General features: G+C 34.7%; 1 protein-coding gene across 5 annotated transcripts in view; it reads right to left on the bottom strand.

Moving 5' to 3' along the window:
- The window catches only part of LOC145674976 (oxysterol-binding protein-related protein 6-like), a 172,582-nt gene that overhangs the window by 73,037 nt on the left and 86,502 nt on the right, over positions 1-13,043 (bottom strand). For all 5 annotated transcript variants that reach the window (XM_081745318.1, XM_081745335.1, XM_081745328.1 and 2 more), the window contains 5 exons: positions 12,383-12,461; positions 7,522-7,661; positions 5,208-5,375; positions 4,459-4,624; positions 802-1,013 (listed from right to left, as the gene is read on the bottom strand). In XM_081745318.1, the coding sequence (XP_081601444.1) occupies positions 802-1,013; positions 4,459-4,624; positions 5,208-5,375; positions 7,522-7,661; positions 12,383-12,461 (765 nt within the window). The remainder of the gene's footprint in view (positions 1-801; positions 1,014-4,458; positions 4,625-5,207; positions 5,376-7,521; positions 7,662-12,382; positions 12,462-13,043) is intronic.

A 13,043-nucleotide genomic window follows, 5' to 3' on the forward strand; every position in this document is an offset into this window, starting at 1 on the left:
GCCACGTCGAAGTACGTACCTTCCAACATCAAAGTTTTGCAACTTACTTCCAGGAGGATATCACACATATATAATATCCTCTATATCAAACACATATCCCATCTGTACGATGACGAGACAACAAATGGACAAGGCCTCCAGCCATATTGCTCGAACATTCCAAACGTTCTACGCAAGGAAGGCAGAACACGCGGGAATTCGAATGATCACGTTTCCGTCCATCCCTTGTGAAATCTCCCGACGCCTCACCAATAGATTATTGTGGGATTGGACTCCTGAAACAGGCACTTACTCGATGCCTTGCAGGGTCTATGGAAAGTTGTCAAAGCGAAGGAGATATACTAGCTAGTCAGGTGGTTCAAAGTCAACTATTTTTATAGTCGACAACTTTTTGTATTAATTAAGTACATATTGTTAATAATAATGCATATCTACACAAATGTTTTAATAAATTTTAATTGTTATACAGTCCAAATGGGCTATTCATAGTCATTAAGATGATAAGAGAATAATAAACTAACGAAAGCATGTAAGATCATGTTCGTTGTGAGTACAAGAGAAAAAGTAAACTTGTTGAATGCCGCATAGGAAATCACAGAAAATACTATAAGCGATATCACTGGATAGGAAAAGAAGAATTTACGTTAATTACACAATTACAACAATATTAAATTAAATCAAGTATGTATTTAAAAAATACATAGATTCAATGTAGACCCAAATTAGAGCAGAAAAACTGAAAATGAAAATAAGGGGATAAAACGCATTTAAGAATAATTATAAAATCAGAAGTAATCTTACCTCTGGCTCAATCGTAGGAAGAGCTTCAATCTGCTCCAAAATGCGTGCAAGCTGATAAATGTTTTGTTGAACTAAAGTGAGATCTTTATTTAATTGATCCAAAGCACCTGAGTCTTGAATCCATGCTGTAAGACGACTGGATGACCCAGTAAACAGAGGAGGCGGGGAACATGGTTTTACTCCCCGTGGCAAGGATCCATCTCGAGGTAAATCTGCGAATTTTAAAATCACAAGTTGATAGTCACAACTTCAAAATTTGATACTATGCTGAAATTTTACTGAGGTATTTACGAAAAATCACTATCAATGAAGTCAAAAGAAAATTATACATAAGACCAATATACATGCAAAAATTAATAATTAATTAACAAATGCTTCCTTCATTTGTTAATTTCCATCGACCTAAAAGACCGATATTATAATTTCAACTTCCCGAACTTAAAAAACAGTGACAGCTCTGAAATCTGAGAATATTATTTAAGGCTTTAAGAAACCCATGAAACAATTTCAAGCCGATTACTATAGTAATGTATAACAAAAACAAAAGGAAATAATATTATTTGGATTACTGGTGAGAGACTTGAAAAAAAAAGGAAGGAACCAACAAACGAGTGTATGAATGAATGAATGAATGAATAAGTAAATAATAATATGGTATTATGTATTAAAAGAAACCGTTTGGTACATTTTCCTTATTGTAATACAATCGCTAACCTTCTCTATGCAGTGATAATTTCAAGAGTTATTCTCGCTCCTTTGTCAGTCAGTCGACGAAAGATGAACACAGAAGTAAAACAAACAACACTCATGTTTGTTCTTTTCTAACATTGTACTGTAACGTGAGTTATTCTACTTAAGAAAAGCTAGTTGACCACCTAAATATGTCCTTACTACTCGTATACACAAACAATTTATATGTATTAATAAATCTAAAAACATCAACTATCAGAAAGCACTTCAAATACAGAGGACGATCCGTTTCCATCCAAACAAATTAAAGTTGCTGCTTACCTAAGATATTCTATCCTACCACCATCTATCATGCTTGATGTGATAACCACTGCTATGGATTACTACACATCAGAGGTTTTACTACAGTGGACTCCATTGCAACTGCAACATGGCTAATTGTTTCAATACTGCTTACAGGCTTTCCAGAGGACATTTACCGTGCGAATCTGACGTGATGAAAGGCAATTAATAAATCTAATAAAGTCCAAAAGTACAGTCATGCAAAAGACTAGTATCTGAACTCCTAATCGGACTATGTCTTAAACGGAATAGCATGGATACCAGTTGCAGATGCTATGCGTCGGTAGAAGGCCAGATATGTTTTGGCCATGTGACTTTATGGTGCAATTTCACACGACAGGTGTCGTTGGCATACACTGCTAGTATTTCGTTTGTGTAAAATAGAGATAAAACAGGTTTTTCGTAGTAAGCAGCACTGACTACGAATCTTGAGCTTCTCTCTATAGCCAAAGTTAATAATTATAATATATTCCAACAAATTTTCTGTGCATTTACGTTATTACATCGCTCTATTTCATGAACACCTTTGTAGATGATGGTCTGAACTTCCCCACAATCACTTAGATAGATCCACACTTCATCCACTGTCACAACTAATTTCGAGCGACACAAGCTAGGTGGCGCTCGTACAACCTTCAGCTCTTGCTCTTTCGCTCCGCGATATGCCATGATGTTAACGCATGCATACTGGCCTTGCAAACAGTTATAGCCTCAATTTGTGAAGGATTGCAAGATTGGGCCACATGTATTTGTATGGTCATATCAAGCTGATTCTCACAAACTGCCACATCTGTTTTTCTTTAGAACAGGTCTTGTGAGTTCACTGACCCCTCTTTGGATGTGATTTCATTAGTGATGTGGATTGTGGAGGGGGCTGTTGTGCATAACTTCTCATTAATAATGGCCTGTCCTATAACAAAGCTATTACTCCACACTGTTTTAACATGCGAAAAATACTAAAATTTACATGGGAGAGCCATGACGTACCCTTCTCAAAAGCTATTTTTTTTTTTCGGCGGCCGCAGTTTTCCCATTACAACACCTTCACTCTATTACACAACAGCTGAGAGACAGATACACGAATACGTACAGTTTTGTTGCTTTGTGAAACCCAGATTGACAGGTAATCACTGTCTATAAGTTGTTCGGAGGGAAACATATCGGCCTCAGTACAACCGAACCACACTCTTGTCAATTACTACACTCCAAGATAAATTGCTCCTCTGTATGGACACGTACGGAAAAAGAAATGCGGTACGGGAATAGGTAGGATTGACGTCAATCGAACTGAAATATTTTGAATGATGCTATTGTTGAATCGACCCCAGTTGTTGTTAAGTTTGCCATCATTCATATTTAAATTAGAACTTTTGGTTTTAATAGTACTAAGACTCAAGAACGTTCCTTTCTATTTGTGGTGTGATTTAGAGGATGATTTCGACTTCTTTAGATACTTCGATAAATTGGAAACTACGGAATCATGATACTTGACGTCTCTTTATGTGCTGTTTATCCTAGTATTAATATTCCTCTTTGTCACACCACTGTATGAACCAGCACACTGACAGAGAGCTTCAAGAGCTTCACTGATTCCCACATGAACGAACATTTTAACAAAATATTTCTTGAAATCTGTGAATTATTCATTGATATTTAAAGAAGATTTGTAGCTAACTTGTACGCCATATTTCTTGGCTACTTTATTCAAATTACATAACAATTTTGGTCAAAATGTAAAGGAAATCCAAAGGTTTATTTGAGACCTTACTGCCTAAAGAAAGATGTAAGTCTAATGCCCATTTGGTCAATCCTTCCATAGTATCCCAGGAATACCCGTCCATTTTCTCCAAATCGAAAGTGATTCCTAAATTATTTTTAATGCCATCCTCAGTAAACGCACATTTATAATGAATTTCAATGCCATCCTCAGTACGCACAAATCTATATACTCTGACAAGGCTTGCTTGTAGCTCTTCCTTGCTCACGGGATCTCGGATGCGATTTAATATGGGAGTCTTGAAGAATTTGAATTCATTATAGTGGTTTGGGTTCTACTGTATAGTCTCAGTGCATAAAAGGAACACTAAACTTCAATGAACAATTGACAAGACCTGCTATCAATATGTGAAATTATCAAGGTGTTACACACTGGAAGCAGTTTTCTTTCAAGCTCTTATGTGGAGTAATGATTTCAGGAGGTGATCCCGGGCCATTTCTCCGATAGTGTTCAACCTGGGTGACCAAGTGTTTTCGAAAGTACTACATTCAAACCCTGTTTATTCAATCTCTGAAGAAGGGGGAGTAGAATCTTCTTAAATAATCACTACTTCTGCGTAATGTTCTTATAAGAAAATGAGTGCAATCCACAATGTTTATACTTATAATTCCTAGATATTGTTTGTTATTTTCGCTTATAATAAATAATTTAATTCTCCCTTCAGTCTGCTCTTAACGCACTTATAAAATGTCTGAAGATGTTTATGTACGTATCATAACTGACACGAATATACGGTGTGTGTAAGGACCAGGAAGGAAAGCATATTTTACAACAATGATCGGAAATAAAATGTTTACTTTCATCATAATTGATATATTATAATCAAATATCATTAACAGTCAACTTACTGCCTGGTACTGTGGGAGGGACTGTAGTAGGACTGTCATCTTCCCCACTGCCAGGAGATCTAAGCAGTGGTGCTTCTCGGTTGCCGTAAGTCAGTACATGTTGTCGATATAAGCGATGCTGTTTCAACTGATCTACCCACTGCACAAAGTTTTCTAGTGTCTTTGCCTGAAAATGAAATTTTTCGTTTCTAATTCACGTGAAATCAACTTAAAATTGAGCTCGAACCTTGATGCTCTAATGCTTGTTTCACCGAAAATGAATTAAAAATTCTTATATTGTATAGCAAGGAAAAGTTTTAACTACTTTTTTTATTTATTTATATTAATAATTCACTACTATAACATACTTTGTTTTTTATGTATGTATTAACTGATAAAAGCTTCTTATAAAATTAATAAATCACAAATCTTATCTCTTCAACTTGCTTGGAAATTATAATTTTTGAAGTAACCTAATTTAGTTTCTTGTGAAATAGATGAAACAAATTTCATTATAGTCTATAATGTTAGATTTAATGAATTCAAACTTTCATACGCAAATCTGAAATTAGAAAAAAAATGCGTAGAAATTAATCTCATTTATTAACTTGTATTACTTATATTGTAGTTGTTCTATTACGATGGTTACTTGGTCTGAAATTACTTTCACATAAACATATAATGAGTGTATCTAAAGAACACTAAGAACAATTAGTTTATTCATTAAAAAGAAATATTATTACTTAGTTCTAAACAATGAATGGAGTTACCTTCAAGTGATAAATGAATTCTTCAGCATCTATATCCAATCGCTTTCTTTTAAGTTTAGCTGAGATCACAGACAGACCTATATCAAGAGATCCATGTATTTTATTCCTAGCAATTTCCCCAGGTCCTTTAGCATACACAAGAATTCCTTTATCCAACACAAAGTAACGCTGAAAAAGACAAAATATTTGATTGCACAGCAGTAACAAATTAAAGGAAAAAACTTGAAAAAACAAGACGTTATTTCTATTATTGTAATCGTGCTTCCAAAATACAAGGGTGTTTTTTTAATCCCCAGATTTTCTTCTCGAAAAGTATTAACTATAGCTCGGAATACTCTCCTCAAGTACATACGGCAGACAATATCTCATGATGACGTCACAGCATTATCGCTCACCTGAGTCCAGGCACAGTTCAGTGAGACATGATTGTGTACGATGTGATCCCTGTTAGACTGTGAAATAGGTGGTCGAAAGGAACAACAAATCTGTGTTATGTTTTATTTTACTTTAAACTTGGAAAACAAAACGGCTACAAAAACGTACGAAATACTGCAAGTACCATTCAGTGGTGCAAAATCAGTCTCGCGAAGACCTTTCAATGGTCTGTACATTTCCAAGCTGGAAGAATATCCGTGGAGAATGATTATCGTTACGATCGCCCATCCGTGAGGTGGCATGTGGATAGAATTGCTCAGGTAAGTATATTTGTGAGGGCTGATCGTCAACTGATTGCAGGAGAGTTCGAAATTTCCATCAGCTCATGTCATTAAATCTTACATAAAGACCTAGGGATGGAGCGTGCATCGGTGAAATTCGTACTGAGAGGATTCTCACATAAGACTCTCGGCACGAATTTCGCCGATGTACGCTGCATCCCTAGGTCTTTGTGTAAGAACTGGTAAAATAAGCCAATGAAAACTTTGAACTTTCCTGTATAATAACACTGATTGTCACCATCAGCAGGGATTTGAAGGAAAAAGCTGCCAACAATTCAATATTTCTGGTAGTATCATCACACAGGATGAATAATGGGTTTAAGGGTATGACCCTAAGCCCGAAAAGGTCGGACACGTCCACTTAAGGGTGAAAGTGTTAATGATTGTATTTTTCGACTTGATCTGAAGCGTGATTCACGAATTTGTCCCACGTGGCCAAACTATCAAGAAGGGGGTCTGCAGAGTATGTTACAATGGTTATGCGATTCTGTTTGTCGTAAATGAACATACAAGTGGGGGTTTGGACAGTAACGTTTGAATCGTGACAATGATCTGGTTCACACTTCAGGAATAATGTCAGACTTCTTGGTCAAAAACATCCCCGTCTATATCATCCCTCACTCGCCGGATCTAGTTCCGAGTGACTTTTTCCGTTCCCTGCAGTGAAATATACCTTAAAAGGAAACCGATTTGAAATCATCCAGGTTAAGAGGACGAGGGGCCTCCGGCGCATTCTACAATAGGCATTCCAGACTGATTCCAGAATACGACAAGGTTAGAATTGGTGTATAAATCCAACACAAAAGTACTTTGAAGCGGACAAGCATGAATAAGTCGTCCCTACAATCTTTTTACATCAGCTTGGGAATTAAAAATGAACGGCCCTTGTATGTGCTTCAATACAACCACCACAAATTTTACATTTTAAACAAGATTCATGGGTGTGAAGATGGGTCTATGATTAAATATAAAATGTGTTGTTTATTCAAATGTTACAATTATAGTTATATGCATCGTACGCAGCAGAAAGAAAACACGACTAATAATCAATTTTACACAACAAGCAATAAACTGTTCACCAGCAACGTTTTATAAACATTTACAAACATATGAAAATGTTTATTCATATAAGATTAAGCAATATCTTTTCACTAACCAATTTCTTAATCTATTATATTTTATATCTTATATTGCCTTTACTGGTCTTCCTGTCGTTATTCCTAACTACATTATACGTTACATGATCAAAATGTATTTTTAAGCGCTTTTGTGTGTGCTTAACTTTACATAAGTAAGTTCAGACGTGGATAAATTATTAGCAAAACTGACTTAAGGTACAATATTGATTCTATATAGAATATAACTGTAATCTCTGTTGTCCCCCCACCCTGCATGTGATGCCTAAATTCCTCAGTAATTTGTGTGATATGTTTCTCACAAAATTTTACTATAACAATTTTTCTACTTAAACCCTATACATTTTGTAAATAATTTATATTTAAATTCTTTAGTGTGCTTCAGAATACCTACCGTGAGTTTATTTATTATTATTATTTTATTTATTTATTTATTTATTTATTTTGTAATACTAATATTACCTTGTGCCAGCCTTTGAGCGGCCACTTTCTCTTTTTGTGCAAGTATCCTTCAAACACATCTGGTTTCTTCTCAAATCGCTGTCCATCTTTAAGACCTTCAAGAATCTCCCACTCCGAACCACGCCTCGTACGCTTGCTTCCTGGAAATTACACAAAAAGAAGCAAGTGAGAAAATGTATGATTTACACAAAGCAGCTTATATATAAAGGTGTTTAGAAAGATGGAAAATATGAAATGAAAAAATAAATACATAAGTACTTTCGGAAGACTTAGAAGAAAACTCACGTCTTCAGAGTAAACTATTTCTTGTAAATCTTTCATGGGAAAATGGATTATGCCATATTATAGGGCTGTTAACAAAATATTTATTATGAAGTATGAACTAAATCGCATGAGTCATATTTGAGGAAACTGTCGGAGAAAATCTCATAAGAGTAAACTACCTTTGCAGATTTATTTCGGAGGAATGAGTTATTGCATGTAAGCTTGTTAATGAGAAGTTTATTTACGACATATGAACAAAACTGCAAAGAATTTGCCCTTGCGTAAACTACTACTCCTGGGTCTGTCACAGAAAAATGACTTATACCATATTATAGGATTATTAATAAAATATTGATTTATAAAATACAAATGAAACAGTTAAAGAATTTTCTGATAAAAATTCACAATTTTTTTATTTTTATCCTCTGTAAATTACTCTTGTCATGTGTGGTACAAAGAAAATTCGAAAAATTTCGTTATAAAACCTTAAATCTTTGGTCTAAATATGTTGAAAGATATGGCTTTTCGACAAGAGTACGTACATCGGGACGAAATGACATTCAAAAATAACTTTTTCTGCATAAACCTTTTATTTTAAATTTTCTTTGTTACTTTTACATTAATATGGAACTTTTATAAGATACTTCTATTTCACAAAAAATAAATTATACTAGAAGACTATTCAACGTAACCAAAATCATAATACTGAGACTACGGAAATATGACCAATATTAACTTACTCCATGATTTAACTCTAGAATACACAACAAGAATGAAACTGTCATATAGACAATTCTTCATAAGTTTTTAGACCCCCCCCCCCCCTCTCGTTTCTTTTCTTTGTAAAACGTTAACAACCACTCACAACTACAGTGTTCTTCTTAGATGTGTCCTACTTAACTCAAAGCTCAGAACATTTATTTAGCACGCGTAATAAGCTCTAAAAATATGGTTGGGTCAAACGTCCGATGCCATGTATTTATCTTGAGTTTACATAGTCAAGTACTCAAAAGTTAAGGAAGTTGTCAGCGCAGGACCAAACACGCCAGGATACATTATCAGGTTTGTTAAGACTCCTCTAAAATTTTCTTTTATATTATCTTCTCTATTTTCTAAGCCTAAGGTCTTTTTTCCCAAGCGTTCTCAACCAAAATTCTATCCAGCCAGTGTTATTCTCTACGAGAATGGCGTTTCCTTTTTAGCGAAATATGGCATATGCTACCAAAATTCTGAAGTCATTGAACCAATTCTACTCACGAAATATCGACTCTTGCATACATTTAAGACAAGCCGGCAATCAATATTTCTCATCATCTGATTTTTGCTGCAGGTGAAATTACAAATATATTGACTTTCAAAGCGTGAAGAGCTGCGACTGCTCGATATCGACACCGGATTACAGGCTTATCATGCTGGAGAATTAATCATGATGCTATTCAGTCCTTTCTTAGACCAACAACATGCTTTCCCCCTTGAGAGTGGGCTGTAAACGTTAATGGATTTATCCAAGCACAACAGCTGTCAGTTGTAGTACAGCCCATATGATGTGAGACGCACATCGCCTTTGAGTATAAGTGTATGGTTGATCTCGGTAATGACTAAGAAGCGTAGTTGATTAAGGTGGATCACTAGGTGTTCTCGGTATTATGCTAAACGTTGCTTGAATAGTGTTGCGTTGCCAGATACTGCCAACTGTTTACTGAAGTCAGATAATAAAGAAAGTAATCATGGAATTCTGCTTGAATACTTCCTGGTGAAATTAGTTTTCGACCATTACCACAATTTACAGCTAAGTTCCGCTTCTCGAACTGCAACACTAGAGTTCAGGAAAATTCTTATTGTGACTACTGCAGTAAACGTACAAATTTGGCAACAACGCATTATGGCGTTCTGCGCAAATTTCTTCTCAAAAACTATTTTCTTAAATGTAAATTAATATTTAAACAAAATGTGAAACATAACACGAATAACGGTCAAACATATCTATTTCGTAATAAGACTGTTACTTTAAAATACTTTACATACACAAATAAACATTCCATTAAACTGAGCAGTTCTAGTAAGATCTCACAGTAAGTGCCATCTTGTGTGCTCATTGTAAAACGAATCAAATATTTTCTTTTATTTGTTACATTTTTCGATGTCAGACGACACAACCAAATGAATCGGTGTCTTGTGTTGTAGCTGAAATATAACTCCATTTTATAGTTAAGGGAACGAGCTAAAATATGTACTGACTTCCGGGTGGTGATCCACCTTAACGTATCATCATGTTAAGCAGGAGATCCGTGTTTGCTTCCCGCACTAGAAGTACTTTTTCACTCCACGAAACAGTACAGATAACTTAAATTCATATCTTACAAGACTTAGACAATGAGGATAATTACTGGACGTCTCTCTCAGTGGCGTATTTCACATCACGATATTAACATTTAGCACTCCACTTAAGACATTCTACAAGGCCTAGTAGTCAACTACAGTGAAATAGTTGTATTAACTGTTTCATTTAGTCACAATTATTTCTTGACTCGTACAATATTCGATGAAAAGTGAATTCGAAAGAAATCTATACAGAAATTCACTAGAGGATTCTTACTCATTGTATAATTCATGGTATAGCGAACAAAGTAACACAGGACAGTGTAAGATAGGCGGCTACGAACCGTAAAATATGGAAGCTTCAGAGTAAAAAAGGGGGAAAGGACAGTCAAGAAATAAATGAAATGGAGAACTGAAAAGAAAAACTGTATAGTCGAAAGTTCAATAGAACATTAGTGCAGAAGAGTAAACCGACCAAGGATGGATATAGATATAAACTCTCCAATAAGCAGTACAAGACATTTGTAAGTACACTTACAAAAACTGCAAACTCCCATGCACCAAATATATTTCAATATTTTTCGTAAATTGATAAGTCAAACTCGATCGAAATTATAGTTTCCTCTGAGAGTTTTTTTCTGTTAATCAAATATGTCTACCTTTCCTTCTTTCGAATTCTACCCGTGTCTTGTAACTTGAACAATGTACTATGATTTTTACTCTGAATGCGTTAATTCTAGATTTGCGGCTGTGTTGCCCTAAAATAAAAGTAACATTTGACCAAAGCAAATCACTTTTAATAAACAATAGTGTTACAGTTTCGACAATGTAAAATACCCTTCATAAAACACATTATGAAATAAAATCCAAGTGCTACAGCTTATGTGTCTCAGAAAATGAGAGGAAGTCATGTTTACGAAACAATGAGATCCTTCCTTTCATTTTTAACAACTTTTAATTGCACAGATCTCAACTCTTCATTATCCGAACTTTCTCTTATATAATTAGCATTAGCATACCTGCCTTACTTTATAGATACCTGAACTTTAAACAAGGTTTTCTAAGCTTTCAATAAACTTTAAATTAGGAACACCCCTGCGTTATATCTTTTCTGCTCCACCCAAAATCTTTTTCTATAAATCATGGATCTTGAGCAACTCCCAAACAGCCAGAAGGAGTGGAAGTCTGATGAAGACACAGTTATTGTGTCGAAATTGTTACGTGATTGTATGTTTTGTTACATATTATCACATAGCCTTGCTCAGTGTATTGTTGTGATTTAGTCTTATCTTTTACTCGCTGAAATACTGTACTTCATTATTGTTCGTTTCCTTCTTGAAGTTTTGATAAAATACCCCAGGAGTTACCAAATATCTTGAGAGATTTCCCTTGGTCCGCCCCTGCACCCAATCCGATTGTGCATTAATAGCATCTACGACTAAAAATAATGAATTACCCGACATATTGTTCTCGAAGTTGTGAGTACAATAATTTTGCATTTTTTCGTTCGGGAAGCATTTCTACCCTGGTTGGCCTATAGTTTTTATTATCTTGTCAAACATTGTTGGTGTTACTGAGAATCATATATTAGGTTCTGTGATTTTGATGTTTGTATTATACAAACTTTTATATATGTTCTTCAATATTGTAATACAATGAAGTCTCTCTTTACAGAGCTAGACCATTTAAAGTATGAGTTATTTACTACGTACAAAGAAAATTCATGCAACTTCTAAATACTTATCAATATATTTGCTATTATATTTCCCTCAAGACAATGAGCCTTCTAATTTTATACCGAACTCACTTCATATCAAGCGTTAACCAAGACACCTTTAAAGGTCCAACTAACTTAAATTCTCAGACTCAATCACGGCTTCGAAAACGTCAATTGTAAACTTCATGTAATGAGAACACAAACAACAACAGGATCTAAATTTTTAGGCAATATGTGAACAACACCCAAGATAATTTTATTAGTTACAAGAAGGAATCTCTAGGTAGGCATTTACTTTTAATCACCAGCATTTGACCAAAAAAATAAAACCCACTTGTTTTCCTCAATGTCCACCTACATGCTTACCATTGGCTAAATGGACCGTACATCTAGGGTGTGTACACTCCCGGTCCAATTCACAGAATTGAAATTATCTCTATTAGCCCACAGGACAGAATTATGACACAAAGATTTCATTTAATTTCACTATTGAAATTCAGAGATGTGATTTCCTCAGCTTCGTCACTACAAAGAATATACGTTCGACTACAAACTAGATACCTGCATTATCCTTTGATGGCGATTTTGCTAGTTCGTGATTAGACTCTGCAGATAGGCTATTCGTCTCGGCACTTCCTTCCTGCAAATAAAATATGAAAGTGCATGAAGAAAGTTCACACTGCATAAAATACACACTTTACATTTTTGAAATTAAATATAAATATTTTCTATCAATTATTTTCTGTGCTTTTTATGATGGTACGCTGTTTTCTAATACTTCTGGTGAATGATATGTTTGAAACCTTAATCTCTGTAAATATCAGCAAACCACCCATGAGAAATAAACATAAAGCAAAAACAATAATGAGAGAGACAGGTTAAAAAAAAAAAAAAAAAAAAAAAAAAATTAGTAACCAACCTTTATATCAGGCCTAAAGGACAACAGTTGTGGAACAACAGATTGTTTTGTGTGAGATTTGTCTAGGATATTTTATTAGCATTCTACATCACTAATAATTTTAATTATTGTAATTAATTTTTAATCTAGAAACTGAACATAGAATTTTAGTAGTTGTTCGTCGGTTACTCTTTAAAGAAATAGCTTCCACGTATTATTCAGTACTGTGGTGAAAAGTGCTTTGGCTTTGGATACATGCAAGCACATCTGATTAGATAGGATTACAGTGTACTTAATATGGGTAGAAGATGTAGTCATAAAATT

This window comes from Thermobia domestica, chromosome 2 (assembly GCF_964235325.1).
Source record: "Thermobia domestica chromosome 2, izTheDome1.hap1.1, whole genome shotgun sequence".
In the NCBI taxonomy this organism is placed as follows: Eukaryota; Metazoa; Arthropoda; class Insecta; order Zygentoma; family Lepismatidae; genus Thermobia; species Thermobia domestica.